At 38.5% G+C, this 22,483-nt stretch overlaps 1 protein-coding gene across 1 annotated transcript in view; it reads left to right on the forward strand.

Moving 5' to 3' along the window:
* GMPS (guanine monophosphate synthase) overlaps nucleotides 1–22,048 on the forward strand; it is a 71,708-nt gene extending 49,660 nt beyond the window's left edge. The window contains 8 exon segments of the mRNA NM_001261203.1: nucleotides 897–1,070; nucleotides 4,421–4,526; nucleotides 7,651–7,766; nucleotides 10,612–10,737; nucleotides 15,461–15,576; nucleotides 19,254–19,384; nucleotides 20,674–20,846; nucleotides 21,925–22,048. Coding sequence (NP_001248132.1) covers nucleotides 897–1,070; nucleotides 4,421–4,526; nucleotides 7,651–7,766; nucleotides 10,612–10,737; nucleotides 15,461–15,576; nucleotides 19,254–19,384; nucleotides 20,674–20,846; nucleotides 21,925–22,026 — 1,044 coding nt within the window. The 3' untranslated portion in view covers nucleotides 22,027–22,048.
* Nucleotides 22,049–22,483: the final 435 nt, after the last annotated feature.

Genomic DNA, 22,483 nt, shown 5'->3' on the forward strand with positions numbered 1-22,483 from the left:
AACTTTTTAAGAATAGATGTCTTCAGCTGATCATAGACTTTAATTCATTGGTTATCTCAATGGCTAATTTCAAGCTCTTGAATGGAATGTTCACATACCTATGTTTTGTTTTTTGGAGGCGGAGTTTTGCTCTTTGTCACCCAGGCTGGAGTACAATGGAGCGATCTCGGTTCACTGCAACCTCTGCCTCCTGGGTTCAGGCGATTTTCCTGCCTCAGCCTCTGGAGTAGCTGGGATTACAGGCATGCACCACTATGCCCAGCTATTTATTTTTATTTTTATTTTTTATTTTTTTTGAGATGGAATCTCGCTCTGCCTCCGAGGCTGGAGTGCAGTGGTGCAATCTCTGTTCACTGCAAATTTCGCCTCCAGAGTTCAAGCGATTCTCCTGCCTCAGCCTCCTGAGTAGCTGGGATTATAGGCATGTGCCACCACACCTGGCTAATTTTTGTATTTTTAGTAGAGACGGGGTTTCACCATGTTGGTCAGGCTGGTCTCAAACTCCTGACCTCATGATCCACCTGCCTTGTCCTCCCAAAGTGCTGTGATTACAGGCGTGAGCCACCATGCCTGGCTGCTAATTTTGTATATTTAGTAGAGATGGGGTTTCATCATGTTGGCCAGGCTGGTCTCGAACTCCTGGCCTCAAGTGATGCGCTCCACTCAGCCTCCCAAAGTGCTGGGATTACAGGCATGAGCCACTGTGCTCGGCCTCACGTACCTTTTTGAATCATGTTAAAAGACACGTTCATAAAGGAGTTTATTTTGGGGCTTGGTGGATTTTATTTTCTGGTCAGTATTTCTAAAGGACTCTAGGAGATTTAGCTGAAAGTATAAACTTTTGCTTTTAAAAAAATTTTTCTCTTACAAGGCTGTTTTACTCCTGTTGATTATAGATTGCCAATGAAGTAATTGGGGAAATGAACTTGAAACCAGAGGAGGTTTTCCTTGCCCAAGGTACTTTACGGCCTGATCTAATTGAAAGTGCATCCCTTGTTGCAAGTGGCAAAGCTGAACTCATCAAAACCCATCACAATGACACAGAGCTCATCAGAAAGTTGAGAGAGGAGGTAAAAGTTTATGAGAACTTTTTCATACAGTAGATACATGGAAGGTCTCCCTTTCTTCCCTCCTCTTCCCTCCTATTATTTACAGAGTTGCACAGCTATCACCACATCTAATTTTAGAACATTTTCATTACCCTAAAAAGGAACCTTATACCCATTAGCAGTCACTCCTTGTTCTACCTGTTGTCATTGTCATCCTGCCCCCACTCCCCAGCTCTTCCTTTCCTCCTTTCTTGCCAGCCCTAGGCAATTACCAACCAATAATTTATTTCTGTCTCTATAGATTTTCTTATTTTGGACATTTTATATACATGGAATTGTACAATATGTGGTCTTTTTTTTTTTTTTTTTGAGACGGAGTCTCGCCCTGTCACCCAGGCCGGAGTGCAGTGGTGCGATCTGGGCTCACTGCAAGCTCTGCCTCCTGGTTCATGCCATTCTCCTGCCTCAGCCTCCCGAGTAGCTGGGACTATAGGCGCCCGCCACCACGCCCAGCTAATTTTTTTGTATTTTTAGTACAGGCGGGGTTTCACTGTGTTAGGCATGATGGTCTTGATCTCCTGACCTCATGATCTGCCCGCCTTGGCCTCCCAAAGTGCTGGAATTACAGGCGTGACCCACTGCGCCCAGCCAATATGTGGTCTTTTATGACTAGCTTCTTTTACTTACCGTAATGTTTTCAAGGTTCATCCATGTTGCTGAATGTATCAGAACTTTATTCCTATTGCCAGATAATATTCCATCTTATGGGTATAATGCATTGTATTTATCCATTGATCAGTTGATAGGCTTTTGGGTTATTTCTACTTTTTGGCTGTTGTAAATAATGCTGCTATGAATACTGGTCATAAGTTTTTGTGGATATGTGTTTTTATTTCTTTTGGTATATGCCTGGGAGTGGAATTGTTAGGTCTTAAGGTTTAACATTTTGATTAATTGCCAAACTATTATTTGAAATGACGATACAATTTTACATTCCCACTAGAAACGTATGAGATTAAAATTTTTCCACATCCTCACCAAGACTTGTTGTTATCTCTTTTCTTATTGTAAAAAACACAAAATCACATAACATAAAGTTTACCATCTTAACTCTGTTTTGTGTTTATTTTTTTTTAAGACAGAGTCTCACTCTATTGCCCAGGCTGGAGAGCAGTCATGTGACCTTGGCTCACAGCAACCTCTGCCTCCTGGTTTAAGCAATTCTCCTGTCTCAGCCTCCCAAGTAGCTGGGATTACAGGCGTGTGCCACCAGGCCAGGCTAATTTTGTATTTTTAGTAGAGATGGGGTTTCACTATGTTGGCCAGGCTGGTCTTGAACTCCTGGCCTCAGGTGATCCACCCACCTCTGCCTCCCAAAGTACTGGGATTACAGGTGCGAGCCACTGCGTCCAGCCTCATCTTAACTATTTTAAAGTATAAGGTTCAGTAGTGTTAGGTGTATTCACATTGTTGTAAAACAGATCTTCAGAACTTTTCATCTTACAAAACAAACTCTATACCGTTAAAAAACAACTTTCCCTTTTTTCTGGCCCCCACCCTCTGGTAACCACCATTCTGCTTTCTGTTTCTATGTTTCACTACTTTAAATACCTCATATAGGTGAAATCATACAGTATTGCCTTTTTGTGACTTGCTTATTTCACTTAGCATAATGTCCTTAAGGTTCATTCATGTTGTAGCATGTGACAGAATTTCCTTCTTTTTTAAGACTGAATAATGGGCCAGGTGCAGTGGCTCATGCCTAGTGCTTTGGGAGGCTGAGGCGGGTGGATCAGCTGAGGTCAGGAGTTCGAGACCAGCTGGTCAACACAGTGAAACCCTGTCTTTACTAAGAATACAAAAATTAGCCAGGCGTGGTGGTGGGCATCTGTAATGCCAGCTACTTGGGAGGCTGAGGCAGGAGAATTGCTTGAACCCTGGAGGTTCAAGATTGCCAAGATTGCCATTGCACTCTAGCCTGGGCATTAAGAGTGAAACTCCATCTCAAAAACAAAAAAACAGACTGAGTAATATACTACTATAAGTATATACCACGTTTTGCTTATCCATTTTTGTTTATCTTTTGGATATATGCCCAGAATTGGGATTGTTGGATCATATGGTAGTTCTGTTTTTAATTTTTTTGAGGAAACTGTTGTCCATAGCAATTGCACCATTTTACAATCCAACCAAAAGTACGTAAGGACTCCAGTTTTTCCAAATGCTTACAATTTGTTATTTTCTATTTTTTTATGGATGTGTTATCTGACTTTAAAAAATTTTAGTCATCTGGCCCAGCACAGTGGCTCGTATCTGTGATCCCAGCACTTTGGGAGGCCAAGGCAGATGGATCACTTAAAGCCAGGAATTCGAGACCAGTCTGGCCAACATGGTGAAACCCTGTCTCTACTAAAAATACAAAAAAATTAGCCAGGTTTGGTGGTGCATGCCTGTAGTTCCAGCTACTCTGGAGGCTGAGGCAGGAGAATTGCTTGAACCTGGGAGGCAGAGGTTGCAGTGAGCCGAGATTGTGCCACTGCACTCCCACCTGAGCAACGGAGTGAGACTCCGTCTTAAAAAAAAGTAAATAAAAATGTTAGTCATCCTAGTGTATATGAAGTGGTGTTTTGATTTGCATTTCCCTAATAGCTCATGATGTTGAGCATTTTTCCATGTTCTTGCCTATTGGCCATTTGTGTATCTTGGAGAAATGTCTATTCATATCCTTTGTTCCCTTTTTAAAAAAAAATTATTTTAAGTTCAAGGGTATAAGTGTAGTTACATAGGTAACTGTAACTTGTTACATAGGTAAACTTGTGTCATAGGGGTTTGTTATACAGATTATTTCATCACCCAGGTATTAAGCCTAGTACCCATTAGCTTTGCTTATTTTTTAATTGACTTATTGATCTTTTTATTACTGAGTTGTAAATGTTCTTTATATATTCTGGTTTCAAATCTTTTATCAGATATATGATTTGCAAATGTTTTCTCTAGTTCTGTGAGTTGTCTTTTCATTTTCTCAGTGATAGTATTTGGAGAATTTTAATTTTGGAACACTAGTATATTTTCTAATTGCTTTGTGTTCTAATGAGAACTAGATCAGAGATGATGGATTGGTTTACCCTGATTTACTTATATCTAAAAAGTTTATGTTTAAAATGTGCTTCAAAGAGAAATAATAGCACTAAAATATTCATCTAATTCCTTATAGGCATTTAGGAATAAATACTTTAAAAGATGCATTTTTAATAATAATCTGTTAGTGTTAAGAGAAATGGTAACAGGAAAAGCCAATAATTTATTACCCTTTGTTTGTCATGTCATCTTGGTTACTAATTTGTATTGGTTGGCTTCTTTCCTCCCTGTAGGGAAAAGTAATAGAACCTCTGAAAGATTTTCATAAAGATGAAGTGAGAATTTTGGGCAGAGAACTTGGACTTCCAGAAGAGTTAGTTTCCAGGCATCCATTTCCAGGTAAAAATTAGAATTGCATTTTGTTTGATTCACCTTTTTTTTTTTTTTTTTTTTTGAGACAGAGTCTCGCTCTGTCACCCAGGCTGGAGTGCAGTGGCGCGATCTCGGCTCACTGCAAGCTCCACCTTCCGGGTTCACGCCATTCTCCTGCCTCAGCCTCCCGAGTAGCTAGAACTACAGGTGCCCACCACCATGCCCGGCTAATTTTTTTTTGTATTTTAGTAGAGACAGGGTTTCACCGTGTTAGCCAGGATGGTCTCAATCTCCTGACCTCGTGATCTGCCCACCTCGGCCTCCCAAAGTGCTGGGATTACAGGCGTGAGCCACTGCGCCCGGCCTGATTCATCTTTAGACCTTCATGTTGAAGAAAAATCAATTCATACAATTCTGAAATAATCTGTCATCTCAGGGAATATGTAACATGAGAGAAAGGAAAGGATGGTTAGGGAATAATTGAAATCTTTTGAGTATCTACTGTATTTACTTCATTTTATTAAATACTCATTTTCCATTGTCTTTGCATTTCAGTGTTACATTATCCTTGGGAGTTTGGCATCTGTTGTTGCCATCAGATGAGAAAACCAAGACATAAAGATATTTTAATAACATTGCCACACAGTCCTAGTAGTAGAGCTAGGATTTGTTATATTCTTTGTACCATACCATAGTCTTTTCCATGGAAGATGTGAGGATTTAAACTTAGCTCTTTAAAATCCTTGTCCTATGTCTGACTTGTTTGAATGGATGAACCACTTCTTCTTGGCACAATGTAACTAATTCCTGAACAAATAATACTCCATTTGCTGTCATATAGAAAAAAATTAGAGGTGATACTTGTTTAAAGTTAGGACTGCAGGTCTTAACCTGTTTTTGTTACTATTTCTTGAGAGGTTGGGCAAGTCTGTACCTCAGGTTCTAGCTCACTGTAATAGTGATTAGGGGATGATTTGGGAGAATGACCTAATTGAATTGAAAAACAGAATAATAGCCAACATTTCTTGAGTACTCTATGTGCTAGGCACTCTGCTAAATACTTTTATTGTCTTATTTAATCTTCACAGTGGAAACTAGTATTATCCTGTTTTACAGATGAAGAAACTTAGGGAAAGCAACTAATTTGCCAAAAGTTATGCAGATTGAAAGGAGTGGAGCCAGAATTATATCCCCAATAATTTTTAGCTCTGAGTTTATACTCTTAATGATCATATTGCCTCCATAAACAGCTTTACAAATGTGTAACCTATGTGGTGATTAGCACTTGTTCTCAAATCTAGTAATCAGATTGAGATCTTTAGTCCCTAACCTGCATGCTGGCAAAGAATGGTCTGTGGACTGGCGTGTGGCTCATGCCTGTACCCCTGAGGCTACTAAAAATACAAAAGTTAGCCAGGTGTGGTGGCAGGCACCTGTAATTCCAGCTACTCGGGAGACTAAGGCAGGAGAATCGCTTGAACCCAGGAGGCGGAGGTTGCTGTGAGCCGAGATTATACCACGGCACTCCAACCTCGGCAACAGAGCACGACTCCATCTTGAAAAAAAAAAAAACATGGTCTGTGAATGTAATGGAGGGAAGCCAAGTGTTCTATGTCCTTGGTCATTATTTCATCTAGACTCACTTGATGTTTTAAAAATCTACTTTGTATGTTGAGTTGTCTGTTATGTAAGATTTCATTAGCAAAAATTGTTTTGCTACTTTAAAAACTATCTTAAATATGCTGTTTATTCTAAAGGTAAAGAATGGACTAGGAAATTAATGGACATAGCTGAGGTTTTGCCTACAACTAGGCATCTCAAGTGATGCCTCTTCTGTTGTAGTAAAGCAGCAGAATCCAGTTTTTCATACGTCTGTGCACACCTTGTGTTTGTACGAACTTTTAAGTATTTCGTAAAACGGAAGTCGAGTGCAGTGACTCATGCCTGTAATTCCAGCACTTCAGGAAGCCTAGGCGGGCGGATCACTTGAGGTCAGGAGTTCCAGACCAGCCTGGCCAACGCAGTGAAACCCAGTCTCTACTAAAAATACAAGAAATTAGCTGGGCATGGTTGTGCATGCCTGTACTAGGTACTACTGGTGGCTGCTAGGGGAGGGTAAGGCAGGAGAATCTCTTGAACTCGGGAGGTGGAAGTTGCAGTGAGCTCAAATTGTGCCACTGCCCTTCAGCCTGGGTGATAGAATGAGAGTCTGTCAAAATAAAATAAAATAGAAATACTAGTTCACATTTTTTGGTATTAAAAACTCACATTATTTATTTGATTATGTATATATTTTAACAGTATAATACCATTCCTAAAATCAGATTGATAGTCGAAGTTGGATGATGAGTAAGGTGGTTAATTATACTGTTCTCTTTATGTATATGTTGGAAAATTCCCTTATTAAAAACTTTGAATAGATTGGCACATATGTTATAAACTAAAAATATTAACTGGATAATTTTGTGATACTTAATACGTGGACTGTAAAAATAGGATAGGCCAAGTGCAGTCAGTGGCTCACGCCTATAATTCCAGCATTTCCAGAAGCTGAGCTTCTGGAGTTCAAGACCAGTCTGAACAGCATAGTGAAACCCCTGCCTTTGCTGAAAAAATTAGCCAGGCACGGCTGCGTGTGCTTGTAATCCCAGCTATTTAGGAGGCTGAGGTGGGAGGACTGCTTGAGCTCAGGAATTTGACGCTGCAGTCAGCAATAATTGCACCACTGCACTCCAGCCTTGGTGACAGAGCAAGACTCTATCTCTTAAAAAGAGAGACAGGAATGATAGGGAGAGAATTAAACATGTTGTCTTATTTGAGCCTCACAATGGAAACTAGGATAGTATTATCCTGTTTTATAGATGAAGAAACTTAGGGACAGAGACTAACATGCCGAAAAGTTATGCAGACTAAAAAGTGTGCATAACTTAAATGTTGCGGCATTCTAAATGTTACAACATTTTTAGAATGTTGAAGCATTCTAAAGAATGCTGAGTTGAATGGGAAACTAATAGCTACACTTGGATACTTATGATGGCAGATGGATTTTAATTTTGGAAAGGTTTTATATTTTGAAAATAGTGGCATTTTTATATTAGATTTTTATATTGGAAATATAACATTAATGTTAAATACTTACTCTTACCTTTAGGTCCTGGCCTGGCAATCAGAGTTATATGTGCTGAAGAACCTTATATTTGTAAGGACTTTCCTGAAACCAACAATATTTTGAAAATAGTAGCTGATTTTTCTGCAAGTGTTAAAAAGGTAATATTTGATACAGCTAATCATTACAAGAAATTGAATGGATTCTTACTATATACCAGCATTTATAATGAATTTTTTAGGGTTTTATTATTTGAAAATTTGGAGCAATGTAACCTTTGAAATGACTGTGGAGAAAGTATTCCACGGATATTCTTATATATACATTTTTCCTTCCAGCGAAACAAGACTGGATATCCTGAGTCTCTAAAAATGTCAGATAAAGTATTTTAAAGCACTGTCTTATGGTATTGCAAGAAAGTAAGGGAAATCCTTTGAGTCAGGAATTTACTGGGAGCATCATTTCAAGAAACCAAAGCTGTCTGCTCCTCTGAGGACAGCTTCAAATCCTGTGTGGTCTAGGATTTGGGTTTTAACAATTTCATTTATGTACAGGTGTCTGAGTATGAGACTGGGTCCAAGAAGGGCCAGAGATTGGATCAGATATCTTCACGCTATGCAACACTTTAGCTCCAAATTGAAGATGAATGGAAAAGTTCCCCAGTCTACTTTATTCTACAGATGGGGGGTTTTAATTTATGTAATGTGTGTGGTCTGAAAATTGCAACATAAGAATTTTAAAGTGGATCTCGGTTGGTAGTGCTTATGGGACTTAGGCAAGGAGCAATACAGATTCTCTATAGAACATCTTCACCTAGGTCCCAAAGGATTCTCATAGATAGAATTCCAACAAATATGAGGTTATAATAAAAAATATAAATCACATATAGAAGTATGGCACCATGAATGAGAAGGGAAAAAACTGTCAGAACAAGACCCTCAGGACTTTACTGGAATTAACAAGCAATATGTAAAGTAAATAGAAATAAGCTCTTGATAATAAGAATAATGTATAAGAGACTACTAAAAATAACTGGGCAGATTTGAAAATAAGTTCTGGGAATGAAAATAGTAACTGAAAAACAGCTTAAAGACAGAATTAACGAACTAAAAGAAAGTTGTTTAGAGATTATCCAGAAATTGGTACAAATCATCATAAAGAAAATATAGGTACAGAAGGTTAAGATAGAAGGATAAGGCAAGTGCTAACATATGTCCAGAAGGAAATAATAGACAAAAATGTATTAATTCCTCCACACTGGTAAAAGACATGATGGCTCAGATTCAGGAAACATAACACATCTCAAGCAGAATAAAGGGAAATAATTTGACACCTAGTAAGCATATCTTAGAGAAATTAAAGACTGCCAAAGACAGAGCAGCTGCAGAGAACAGATCAATTACCTACCCAGGAAATTATACTGAAACAGTAAAGGTAAGACTTCAAAATGCTAAGAGAAAATAATTAACTGTAGTGAACAGCTGAACTGTCTTTTAAAAACAAGGGCAAAATAAAGTTATTTTGAGATTACATAGAATTTACTACTAATAGTCCCTTGCTTTTGAAGTATACTATTCTTGATATAAAGCCCTAGAATTTAATTGGTCTGAGATGGGACCTGAGCATCCCAAGTAATTTGTGCAGTTAGGGTTGAGAACTTTTTTTTTTTTTTTTTTTTGAGATGGAGTTTTGCTCTTGTTGCCCAGGCTAGAGTGCAATAGCACGATCTTGGCTCGCTGCAACCTCCATCTCCCAGGTTCAAGCCATTCTCCTGCCTCAGCCTCCTGAGTAGCTGGGATTACAGGCATGTGCCATCACTCCTGGCTACTTTTGTATTTTCAGTAGAGATGGGGTTTCTCCATGTTGGTCAGGCTGGTCTCGAACTCCCGACCTCAGGTGATCCACCCGCCTCGGCCTCCCAGAGTGCTGGGATTACAGGTGTGAGCCACTGCGCCCGGCTGAGAACCATTGTTTTAAAGAACTGACTTCAGGAGAAACAGCAGGATACCAGGAGAAAGTCGTGAGTACAAGAAGGAATGCTAAGCAAAGAAAATGGTAAATGAGTAAAACTGAAACAAACATGGACTGTATAAAATGATAAAAATAATTATAAAATTGGGAGTAGAGGTAAAAATGATACCTACTTGTTCTTGTTTATTAGAAAATATGTAACAATGTTTAGCAGAAGTAACATGTAAGCCACAAAGGGATTGATTTGAGCTAAGGAATTCAAAGATGCCTGTATTATTTGCCAGAAGGACAGAAGATTGATTATCTTTTAAGTATCCTTGTTAACACTTAAGGGCAACTACTGCAAGAATAGAAATAGAGGATTTAACTTCAAAATTGGTAAAGAGGAAATAAATGAGCTGGGAGAAATCACCAGTTCAGAAGACAACAAAAAGGAGTAAGAGTAAAAAGTGGGATAAATAGATAATTACAGAATAAGATTGTAGAATGAAATTCAACTATATTGATAACTCATTAAAAGGACTAATATCCCTAGTTAAAACATAGAGTGTCAAACTAGAGTGAAAACTAAAATCTGTTTAGTATAGAATAGTAGATATGAAAAGTATAGTCTGTTCATAACAGGCATTACTAATACCTAGGGATAGGAGGAGTGAAAATTAAAGAATGGAAAAACATATACCAGGTAAATAAAGAAATGGGTAGAGCTATATTAATTTCAGACAGAACTGACTTTATGGCAAAAAGCATTAGAGATAATATTTGACTCAGATAAGGTGCATCACTTGCTGGTGACAGGGTACTAAAGCCTAAATGTATGTAAACATAATCTGCATTTCTTATCCTAAGACTTCTTCATAGTCCTAGCCCTCAGCTGTGAATTTCTGGCATAGTGCATAGCACACACAACTCAAGGAGATACCAAATACAATCCACTGCTAAAAACCAGTAAAATACATAAGATAGTAGTAGATAATAAAAGAGTGAATACCTTATTTCTTAAAACTGAAAAAATGCCTCTTTGGTTTTTCTCAGCCACATACCCTATTACAGAGAGTCAAAGCCTGCACAACAGAAGAGGATCAGGAGAAGCTGATGCAAATTACCAGTCTGCATTCACTGAATGCCTTCTTGCTGCCAATTAAAACTGTAGGTGTGCAGGTGAGTTGTGTGAATTCATTCGTCAGTGATACACTTTTTTTTTTTTTCTTGAGACGGCCAGGCTGGAGTGCAGTGGCATGATCTCAGCTCATTGCAACCTCCGCCTCCTGGGTTCTAGCACTCTTTCTACTAATATTGAAATAAGGATTACTTAGAAAAATGAAATATGTAAGTATATATACCAAGTTTAGAGAAATAAGAAGGTAATTTTTTATAGAATGTTTAGGGAATGAATAGTTACAGGAACTAAATAGTCAGGTTGAGATTTTGTAGTTTTGGAACATCTATGAACTCTAACCAAAGGCAAATATTGAAAGCAGCTCTTTCCTATAGGGTTGGCATGCTTATTTCTGCCATGTAGGGCAGGGATCAAGAGGTCATTTATCCTTCTAGATGTGAAATACACTATGGTTTTAGAAGTCTTTAACTGCAGGAAGGCCTCCAGATGTAAGTTACACCATTTAGGTGTTGTTCTCAGCTTGTGTATTCCCTGTGCTAGGGAACATGTTCTGCTGATGTTTTTTGTGTTTATTCTGCCTTTCTAGTTGTAAAAGAACATGAGAATAATATAGTTCTCAATTATAAAATGCTACTTGCAAAATGACTAATAACATAATTTCAGACAAAACTTACTTTATGGCAAAAAGCATTAGAGATAATATTTGACTCAGATAAGGTGCATCATGTGCTGGTGACAGGGTACTAAAGCCTGAATGTATGTAAATATAATCTGCATTTCTTTTTTTTTTTTCTTTTCTTTTCTTTGAGACAGAGTCTAGCTCTGTCGCCCAGGCTGGAGTGCAGTGGCTGGATCTCAGCTCACTGCAAGCTCCGCCTCCCGGGTTCACGGAATTCTCCTGCCTCAGCCTCCCGAGTAGTTGGGACTACAGGCGCCTGCCACCTCGCCCGGCTAGATTTTTTTTTGTATTTTTAGTAGAGACGGGGTTTTACCATGTTAGCCAGGATGGTCTTGATCTCCTGACCTCGTGATCCGCCCGTCTCGGCCTCCCAAAGTGCTGGGATTACAGGCTTGAGCCACCGCGCCCGGCCAATCTGCATTTCTTATCCTAAGACTTCTTCATAGTCCTAGCCCTCAGCTGTGAATTTCTGGCATAGTGCCTAGCACACACAACTCAAGGAGATACCAAATACAATCACCTGCTAAAAACCAGTAAAATACATAAGATAGTATGTTAATTTCTCCTCTTTTTCTGGAGACAGGGTCTTGCCCTGTCTCCCAGGCTGGAGTGCAGTGGTGTGATCATGGTGTACTATAGCCCTGAATTCCTGGGCTCAAGCGACCCTCCTATCTCAGCTTCCCAAGTAGCTGGGACTACAGGCATGCACCATCATGCCTGGCTAATTTTTAAATTTTTTTATGGAGATAGGGTCTCACTGCATTGCTCAGGCTGGCTTTGAAATTCTGGCCTCAAGTGATCCTTCACTTTGTCCTCCCAAAGTGTTAGGATTGGAAGCGTGAGCCACTGTGACCGGTCTTCTTTATATGATCCTTAAATGAGTGTTTGGGGAACAAAAGTGTGGGAGGGTAGGGAAGAGGAAGGTTATTTTATTTCAAGTGTGTGGTTAAATGGAAACTAGAAGAGGTGTCAGTAATTCAACTCAAAAATGGTATAAGTGCCAGTTATTGGGTTAATGTGTTTATAATGTGCTCTTACAGTAAAATTATGTGTAGAAAGAAGTTCTACTGTTTGAGATTATTCATCTAAAACCTAACAAGCATTTTTTCTAAATATATGAATCTGTCAGTTTAAATTCCTCTTTGCTCTGAATTCATGCAGTTCTGCTTGTAAATGAAACAAGATAAAAAGTGGTTGTTCCCAGGTGCAGTGGCTCATGCCTGTAATCCCAGGATTACATTTGGGAGACCGAGTTGAGCGGATCACCTGAGGTCGGGAGTTCAAGACCAACCTGACCAACATGCAGAAACCCCATCTCTACTAAAATTACAAAATAAGCCGGGTGTGGTGGCGCATGCCTGTAATCCCAGCTGCTCGGGAGGCTGAGGCAGGAGAATTGCTTGAACCCAGGAGGCGGAAGTTGCAGTGGGCCAAGATCGTGCCATTGCGCTCCAGCCTGGGCAACATCAGCAAAACTCCGTCTTAAAAAAGAAAAAATTGATTGTTATTTTTAAAGTAAACTAAAATATTTTATTTCATGAAAGTGATAGAGCCAGCTATTTGGGTTAAGGAACTCTTGCCTTCTTTTTAAAGGTAAAATGTTGTAAGCTGCTTATGTTGTTTTAAAATCACTATTGAAATAACCTTACTTGGAGTTATTGATGTTTTCTTTCAGTGGTTTATGGATTATCTCATTCACATACAAATTTATTTTGAAATTTGCAATGATACAGGCAGTATTACCCTAATATATAAAAATAGAATCGTGGACAGGTTATTTAATTCTTAAAAGTTTCTCAGTTTTAAGTAGATTTGTTACAGAGAACTTCCACGTCTGTATGCTAACTCATGCTACACAGGGAGTTGAGTTGAAATAGTTCCCTACTCTTCTTTTTAGAGAAATGTTACAAAAAATAGATATTTGAGGTAATTTGATGAATAAGTGATTTCTTTTTTGAAAATGAAACTTATTCAGGCTCTACTACTATTCCCACCAAAATAAAATTTTCTTTTGTTATTGGATAACTGACTTTCGTCTCTTACCCTTTGAAGCTTAGACCCTTGCAAGCCCAGATAAAAATGATGGTTCATGGTTAGTATAAGAACGCATTTTATTTTCTAAATACCGAAGTAAACCATATTTGTAAAAAATCAAAAATACATTAAAAAAATTCTTTTTATTTCTACTCTCCAGTTAAGTTTTGTATGTGTCTTTCCAGAAACACTTTAAAAAGAAAGTAGGGGATTTGGGGTACACATTGTCAACTTTTCTTTTAACTGAGCATCATGAACTTACCTTTCTGTGCCTTTCCAAGTAGATTGTTCTTAACTGTTCCCTCATATTCTATGCATACCATCATTTATTTAACTATTCTTCTAACCAGTGGGCATTTAAACTGTTCTCAGTTTTTTATTATATAGGCATCCCATCAGTTATTCATGTATTTATATAGGATCATTTTCTGTGTTAAATGTACATTTTACACTTTTTTTTTTTTTTTTGAGATGGAGTCTTGCTCTGTTGCCCAGGCTGGAGTGCAGTGGCATGATCTCAGCTCACTGCAACCTCCACCTCCCAGGTTCAAGCGATTCTCCTGTCTAAGCCTCCTGAGTAGCTGGGGTTACAGGCACACGCCGCCATGCCTGGATAATTTTTTGTATTTTAGTAGAGACGGGGTTTCACTATGTTTCCTAGGCTGGTCTTGAATTCCTGAGCTCAGGCAATCCACCCGCCTTGGCCTCCCAAAGTGCTAGGATTACAGGCATGAGCCACCGCGCCCGGCCCATTTTATACTTATTTATATAAGATGCTATCACATTAGCGTTCACATATGTTGAATTTTCGCGTTCTTAGTACCTGCCACTCTGGGCATTAGGTACTTCTCTAATCTGTTACTTTTTAAAATGCTTTTCATAAAAAAAGCAAATTACTTGGATTAAACAGGACACAGGAAAAGAGAATAAATTATAATCAGTTTTATTTACTTATTTTAAAATTAGCTTTTAAGCTGATACTTAAACACATTGATAAGTAAATGTTTATGAATCGTTTTTGTCTCCCACTTAAGAATTCTTTATCCACTCAAAAAACATGGGCAGATGTTGCTTGCCAAATTACAATTTTTCATAATTTTATTTATTTATTTTTGAAATGGGGTCTTACTCTGTTGCCCAGGCTAGCGTACAGTGGTATGATCACTGCTCACTATAGCCTCGACCTCCTTGGGCTCATGTGATCCTCCCACCTCAGCTTCCTGAGTAGCGGGAACTACAGGTACATGCCACCACACTGCCCAGCTAAGTTTTGTATATTTTGTAGAGACAGGGTGTTGCCATGTTGTCCAGGCTGGTCTCAAACTTCTGGGCTCCACTGACCCACCCACCTCGCCCTCCCAAAGTGCTAGAATTATAGGTGTGAGCTTCTGTACCTGGCCTTGTCTGCCAAATTATCCACAGTTAGCAGGTAATGGGAATGTTGAATAAATTCTTTTTTTTTTTTTTTTTTTTTTTTTTGAGACAGAGTTTCGCTCTGTCACCCAGCCTGGAGTGCAGTGACGTGATCTCTCAACTCACTGCAGCCTCCGCCTCCCAGGATCAAGCGATTATCCTGCCTCAGCCTCCCAAGTGGCTGGGACTACAGGTTCATGCCACCATGCCCAGCTAATTTTTATATTTTTAGTACAGACGGGGTTTCATCATGTTGGCCAGGCTGGTCTTGAACTCCTGACCTCAGGTGATCTGCCCACCTCGGCCTCCCAAAGTGCTGGGATTACAGGCATTAGCCACTGTGCTCAGCCTAAATTCTTGATATTACCATGATACCTTATGTATGTCTTAACTGATTCAGGTAGGATTTAATATGGGATTTTAATTTGGAATTTATTCATACCATTAAAGAAACATCTAGTATATACTTTCATTCAGATTTCAAAAAAACTATTAATAGTGTCACCATGCATAAGATATTTTTCAATGCATCTTTTCTTTTAAAAAAAAACAGCATTGTCAAGTTAAACCGAGTTTAAGTTTAAAGTCAAGTTAAACTTTTGACTGTTAAAAATTACTGATTATCTTTTTATTTTCAGGGTGACTGTCGTTCCTACAGTTACGTGTGTGGAATCTCCAGTAAAGATGAACCTGACTGGGAATCACTTATTTTTCTGGCTAGGCTTATACCTCGCATGTGTCACAACGTTAACAGGTGTGTTTCACAGGAGCTAGGGTGGGGACATGTGTAATGGAAGGATGTGCTTCTTAAGGGCTTTCCATTAATGAAAGACCAAAAGGCTCAAATGTAGATATAGGTAGGTCATGTAGATAAGAGTAAATGGCTGTGTTTGCAATTCAAATATGCACATAGGTCGCAGTTAAGTAGATATGTAATATTATCTTGTGTTTTGACTCTTCATCACAATGTAATCATCTGTTAAAAATTATTTAAAGGAGAAAGATTTTTTATTTTAGTGTAAAATATTAAAGGCAGCTGTAAAACATTATCTTCTACATTAGTGGCTTATATTAGCTATTGGTTTTATGGTGACATGTTTTATTCCAGAAGGACTGAAAAAATGTATGTCCAGGTTACAGAATTACAAATAAAGTAACACACACACACACCCACCCACCCACCCCTACAAAACAACCAACCACCCACCCCGCAAACAAAAATGGAGACTTGGTTAATTTAGTAGTAACCCCAAGGAAAAAATCGAAGAAATGGGCATGTGCCAGATAGCATTAAAATAGTTACATTTAAATATATAATTTACATTTTAGGTTAATTTTCCTTTAATTTGCATATTAATTTCTTACATTGGATATATCAACAGCTGATTTATAATCTATTTCTAATACTCAATTTCATCATACCATATATAGTTTAAAAATTCACTTATTTTGTACTAGATTGCTAATTAAATTTTCTTATTTCACGGTTATTCTCTCTCTTCAATTTTCTTCATGGGTGTTAGGCAGTTAACAACCAAAAAGAATTACTTGAGATTTCATTTTGCTCAAATTGCTGCAGAAATCAGAAGCTTACCTTTTAATGTTAACCTAGCAGAGTCTGTATAGTTAGAGATAAGGAGTTACAGGGAAGCCGTGTTTTTACCGATGGGAACATGCTCATTCAAAAGCTTACTCAAATGAACTGAAGACCCCCAAATACAGAAGCATCTTTCATATGCTGAAAAATGGAATTATTAATGTCTTCAATAATGGGGGCCAGGCATGGTGGATCACTTGAGCTTAGGAGTTTGAGAACAGCCTGGACAACATGGTGAAACTCCATCTCTACAAAAAATACAAAAATTAGCCAGACATGGTGGTGTGTGCCTGTAGTCCCAGCTACTTGAGAGTCTGAGGTGGGAGGATCGCGTGAGTCTGGGAGGTTGCCTTGAGCCAAAATCGTGCCACTGCAATCCAGCCTGGGCAGCAGAGTGAAACCCTTTCTCAAAAACAAAACAAACAAAAAAACTTCAATAATGATAAATTTTTAATTGCCTATTTTGAGTGGACATAATTGTCTTGGTTAGAACAGTGGCTCATAATTTGCCTATCACAGAGAAAATTTCCCTAAATTGAACTGCACACTTTTACTGTATAATTAGTGTATTTCTTCATTCACAGCATTCTTACAGTTTTATCTCCTTTTTCTTTTGCCGAAGGGCACACATCCTTATTTAAACTTTATGTTTATATTCCAGTTTCTCTCTCTTTTCCCTATTTGTCTCTTCTTCCTTCCTCCCTTCTCAAAAAAGAAAAAAATAAAAAGCCTAACAATCAGCAAACAAAAAACTAGATTTTCCCAGCAAGCTCTTAAAAGAATCTTGGTGAACTTGGCCAGGCACGGTGGCTCACGCCTGTGATCCCAGCACTTTGGGAGGGCGAGGCAGGAGGATCACGAGGTCAGGAAATCGAGACCATCCTGACTAACACAGCGAAACCCCGTCTCTACTAAAAATAAAAAAAAAATTAGCTGGGCGTGGTGGCGGGCACCTGTAGTCCCAGCTACTCGGGAGGCTGAGGCAGGAGAATGGCGTGAACCCAGGAGGCAGAGCTTGCAGTGAGCCGAGATCACACCACTGCACTCCAGCCTGGGCGACAGAGCGAGACTCCGTCTCAAAAAAAAGAGATCTTGGTGAACTTTAGATTTCTTTGCCGGGGTCTTTTTGGGGAATTGGAGTTTTAAAATATTCTTCCATGTTTGCCAGTTTTTTTCCTAATTTGGATGAGGGAATCTTTGTACAGGAAGGGACTGTTCCAGTTTTACTGTCATATATAGTGTGGGTAAATACCTGTGCCAGTACACTCTAGTGATTTTGTATGTAAGAAGTGAGAAGGTTTAAAAAGCAGGTTCATGGTATTCTCTTAACTTTTTCCTCTAAAGATCTTTTATGAGCTTTAGGAACTATATTGTTTAGAAAAAGTATAACTTACTGTCTATGCATGGGATAAAAAGCTTGCTTCTGTTGTAGTATGTTTGGAAGGAGACAATAAAGTCGGTGGTGGTGTCAGTGGTTTTGTGCTAATATGGTTTTCTTTTGTGTATTTTACCTAAGTACATATTAAGAAAAAAAGAAAAAACATTAAACTTTACCATGATAGTTGCCAGGGAGTTTTATTTTCTTTGCTAAAATCATGACTGATGAAAAGTGACAATTGTCTACTGGCTGGAGTAGGGAGAACTAGCTAAGTGGCACTCATATCTTTACCCTGATTCCCTCTTGTTTTCTGGGTGAAGATTGTGAAACAGATCCCTTCAAACCAATGGCCAGCTACACACTTCAAGTTGTTAAAATTGTCTGATTCTGATTTCCTCAAGTTATGTTCCAAACTGTACTCTCATTGACTGTCATTAACATGAAGATATTTGTGGTATATCTTCATGTCTTTCAAACAGACATTTATATAAAACAGTAATGAATTTTTTTTTGGAAGGAAGTAGTAGGATACTAAGTCCTATTTCAATGGCCCTTTTAATGAAGTGCAAATGAGAATCTCTCTAGGATCATTGTTTCTCAAGTAGATAAAAAGATGAGTTTACTAATTTTGGGAAATTCACTATAGTTTCCTCTTGGAGATTTCCAGTGCATGTTAGCATAGTATATTAATAGTTTCTGAAGTCTTGTCATAAAGGCACCTATTTTTAAATTTTAACTATGTGTATTTGTTTCCTAGGACCACCCATAACAAATTACCAGAAACTGGGAGGCTTAAAACAACAGACATTTATTCTCTCACAGTTTAGGAGGCCAGAAGTCTGAATTCAGTGTTGGCGAGGTCATATTCTCTCTGAAGACTCTAGTGGAGGATCCTTCCTCGCTTCTTCCTACTATTGGATGGTTGCTAACAATGCTTGGCTTGTGGCAGCATAATCCAGTCAGTCTTTGTGTTCACATGATCCTCATTCCCCTATGTGTGTCTGTGTATCCAAATTTTCCGGTACTTGAAAGGATACCAGTCATTGGATTAGAGCCTATCCTAATCCAGTATTACTTCATTTTAACTTGATTACATTTGCAGAGACCCTTTTTCTCCCCAGAGATTCTGGGTGGACATGAAGTTTTGGGGATACTCTTTGACCCAGTACGTTAAGTGAAAAGAGAGTCGTAATAATCACTTATATCTTTGCACATTCTGAGATACAGAATGTTCCAGAGAACACACTTTGAGGAAAGCACATAGAACACAGACCTTCCTATAATCTTACATGTTGTCCTATCCATTTGAGGAGATGAAGTGGGCAGGAGAAGGGCCTAAAACTAAGTGGGAAATGGAAAGAATGTTACTGTTCTAAGTGCCTTGCTTCTCATACTGAAATGTAATTTCTACATTTAAAATGTAATTGCTCTATTATTTTTACCTCTTTGTTTCCAGAGTTGTTTATATATTTGGCCCACCAGTTAAAGAACCTCCTACAGATGTTACTCCCACTTTCTTGACAACAGGGGTGCTCAGTACTTTACGCCAAGCAGATTTTGAGGCCCATAACATTCTCAGGGAGTCTGGTAAGTTGCTCATGTTTTTGATCACTACCCTCTGAAACTAGTTTTTGGAAGCTTGACATTAAGAGTAGGAGGATGTAGCTTTTGCTTTTTAGATGCTTTTGTTTTTATTATTTAAATCTTTGAATGTTCTATGATGTTGCTTTTTTTTTTTTTTGAGACAGAGTCTGTCTTGCTGTGTCACCTAGGCTGAAGTGCAGTGGCACAATCTTGGTTCACTTCAGCCTCCGCCTCCTGTTACAAGTGATTCTCCTGCCTCAGTCTCCTGAGTAACTGGGATTACAGGCGCCCGCTACCACACCTGGCTATTTTTTTGCAGTTTTAGTAGAGATGGGGTTTTTGCCGTTTTGGCCAGGCTGATCTCGAACTCCTGACCTCAGGTGATAAGGTCAGGAGTCAGGTGAGGCCAGGCTTGGCCTCCCAGAGTGTTGGGATTACAGGTGTGAGCCACTGCACCTAGCCTATAATGTTGCTTCTAAATAAAATATATTCACCTTTGTGGCAATTTGTGGGTATGCACAGAGCAGCAGAAAATTTGAATTTCCAGACTTAGATGTTCCCAGCTGAGTTTGAACAAGGTGACACTGTGCCTTCTTGTTCCAGCGCTCATAAGGTGAACAAGTCTTTTTCATGGTCTCCTTGATGAAATATCTTTTGCATTTTTATGCTTTTTGTTAGTGATTTTGCTGTTTAAAATGGATCTCAAGTATAGTGCTGAAGTGCTGTCTGGGTTCCTAAGCACAGGAATGCTGTGATGTACCTTACAGAGAAAATCTGTGTGTTAGATAAACTTCATTCAGGCATGAGTTAAAGAGCTGTTGATTTTGAGTTCAGTATGAATGAATCTATAATAAATATTAAATACAGTGTCTTAAATCAGAAACATACATAAAACAAGGTTATATATTAATCAGTTGATGAAAATATTGCAACCAGAGGCTTGCAGGGACCTAACCCTCCATATCCCCTGGGAGAAATGGTTCAATATTCACTAATTCATTGTTTGCAGTGTAGAATATAACTATACTGCAAATTATAATAGAGAATAATGAGAATGGACTCTTTCTATAGCACATCAGTGAAACATCACTGATGTGATCAAATTCTGTTTTTTGCATTTGTGGTTGAGTCCAATTAAAATGCTCTGCGAGTAGCTAGAATCAATGCATGATGACAGTCTTAACTATACTGTGTGTGTATATGTGATTTCAGATATTGTCTGGGAGGATTTAATTGAACTGAGAGTGCTTTTCTATGGTGCGGTGATTGGTTCTACATGTACCTTTCTCTAGGGTATGCTGGGAAAATCAGCCAGATGCCGGTGATTTTGACACCATTACATTTTGATCGGGACCCACTTCAAAAGCAGCCTTCATGCCAGAGATCTGTGGTTATTCGAACCTTTATTACTAGTGACTTCATGACTGGTATACCTGCAACACCTGGCAATGAGATCCCTGTAGAGGTAATTTATATATTTTTTTCTAATGCATGTTCTCAGTGCCTCTTACATTTTATAATACAGTGAATGGAATAGGCTGTGCCAGTGCTGTATTTCTGATGTTGGTTTTCTGTTCATAAGATAGGCCTTTTTTTTTTTTTTTTTTTTTTTTTAATTTTCACATATTTGATTAATACACTGGGGCAGAAAAAGGCCTTAAGTTATAAATGCTCTCCAAATGTCTGATTACTATATAAACAGTAATCAATTATAATAATTTTATCTAATCCTGCCAGTTTCTACTTTACAAATAGTATTCCCCAAATAAAGAAGAAAACTCTAGGAGTGAAGAAGAGTTAGTTAGAAATAAGGATGCAATTTGATAGCTTTATGGCCAGACACCCAAGAATTGCCTAAATATTCTCCCTACTACCAATTCCAACTCAATTTTTGATCCTTCTTTGTTTTCACCAGAACATTCCAAAGGAGCTACTTGCATAATAGCAAGTGAAAATCAAAGTGAGACTCTGTCTCACAGTTGGGCCGCTGCCTCCAGTGCACTAACACGAGGCTGTGGTTGTAGCTAGGTAGATGGGTTGGGGAATGTGGCTTAGTTAGTTTTCTCTTAGACTCAAATTTGCCAAATTTGACAAGTGAGCAGGCTATCCTCTCTTCCTGTATACTTGATAATGATTAATGGCCCTTAGAGTTGTATGTTTAAGCTGCAGATAATTTGCAGAGCATTGGCTGAAACACATAAAATCACATGCCTGGATGCCACAGCAATGTCAAATCACTGTATGTTCTTAAGCATTTGTTGTGGCTCAGTCACAAACACAAATTGCAGACTAGCACCTGTTTGTGGATCACACTTTGAGTAGTACTGAGTTTAAGTCACTAATATTTTAAACCTTAATAACTTAAACCTATCCCTGCAGAGGGGAATAGGTTCATTCTATAAGATTAATCGGAAACCATCCCATATACGTGGAGGACAATAGTGAAAATAGTCAACTTTTAATTTTAAATTAGAAATGTAAGCCCTCTAGGACTGTTGGACATGCAGTGGATGCTGACTTTTCTCTGTAATTTTTTTTAATAGGTGGTATTAAAGATGGTCACTGAGATTAAGAAGATTCCTGGTATTTCTCGAATTATGTATGACTTAACATCAAAGCCCCCAGGAACTACTGAGTGGGAGTAATAAACTTCTTGTTCTATTAAAGTACCGTGTGCAGTTTAAATTGATTAGAAATCATTCCCATTATTGACATGCAGTACTGTGAAAAGAGTTACTGGAGCAGCTACATCACATCTGAGTTCTCCACAGCAAAAATCTGCGGCTTAAGAGCTGAGTTGGGGATAACCAAAAGGGACTGAAGAATTTGTACGGGTAAATAATCAAGGCACCATTGCCTACACTCAGACAGATTGATACTGCTTTTGCCTTTGCCTCACTTACTCTTTATGTATAAATTCACTGTTGCTATTGATGTCTCTGTGAAGATGTATGAAGGTGGGTGAGTTTGGGGTAGTTACGGGCTTCTGTCTCTTTGCCAGTTTCTAAGAACTGTTAGAAACACCCATTATTTACCAGTGTTACGTACTATGTATATATACCTTTTGGAGAATCAGTTTTCTTGTAAGTAATCTTACTTCTC

The sequence above is a fragment of the Macaca mulatta genome, chromosome 2, assembly GCF_049350105.2.
Source record: "Macaca mulatta isolate MMU2019108-1 chromosome 2, T2T-MMU8v2.0, whole genome shotgun sequence".
NCBI lineage: Eukaryota > Metazoa > Chordata > Mammalia > Primates > Cercopithecidae > Macaca > Macaca mulatta.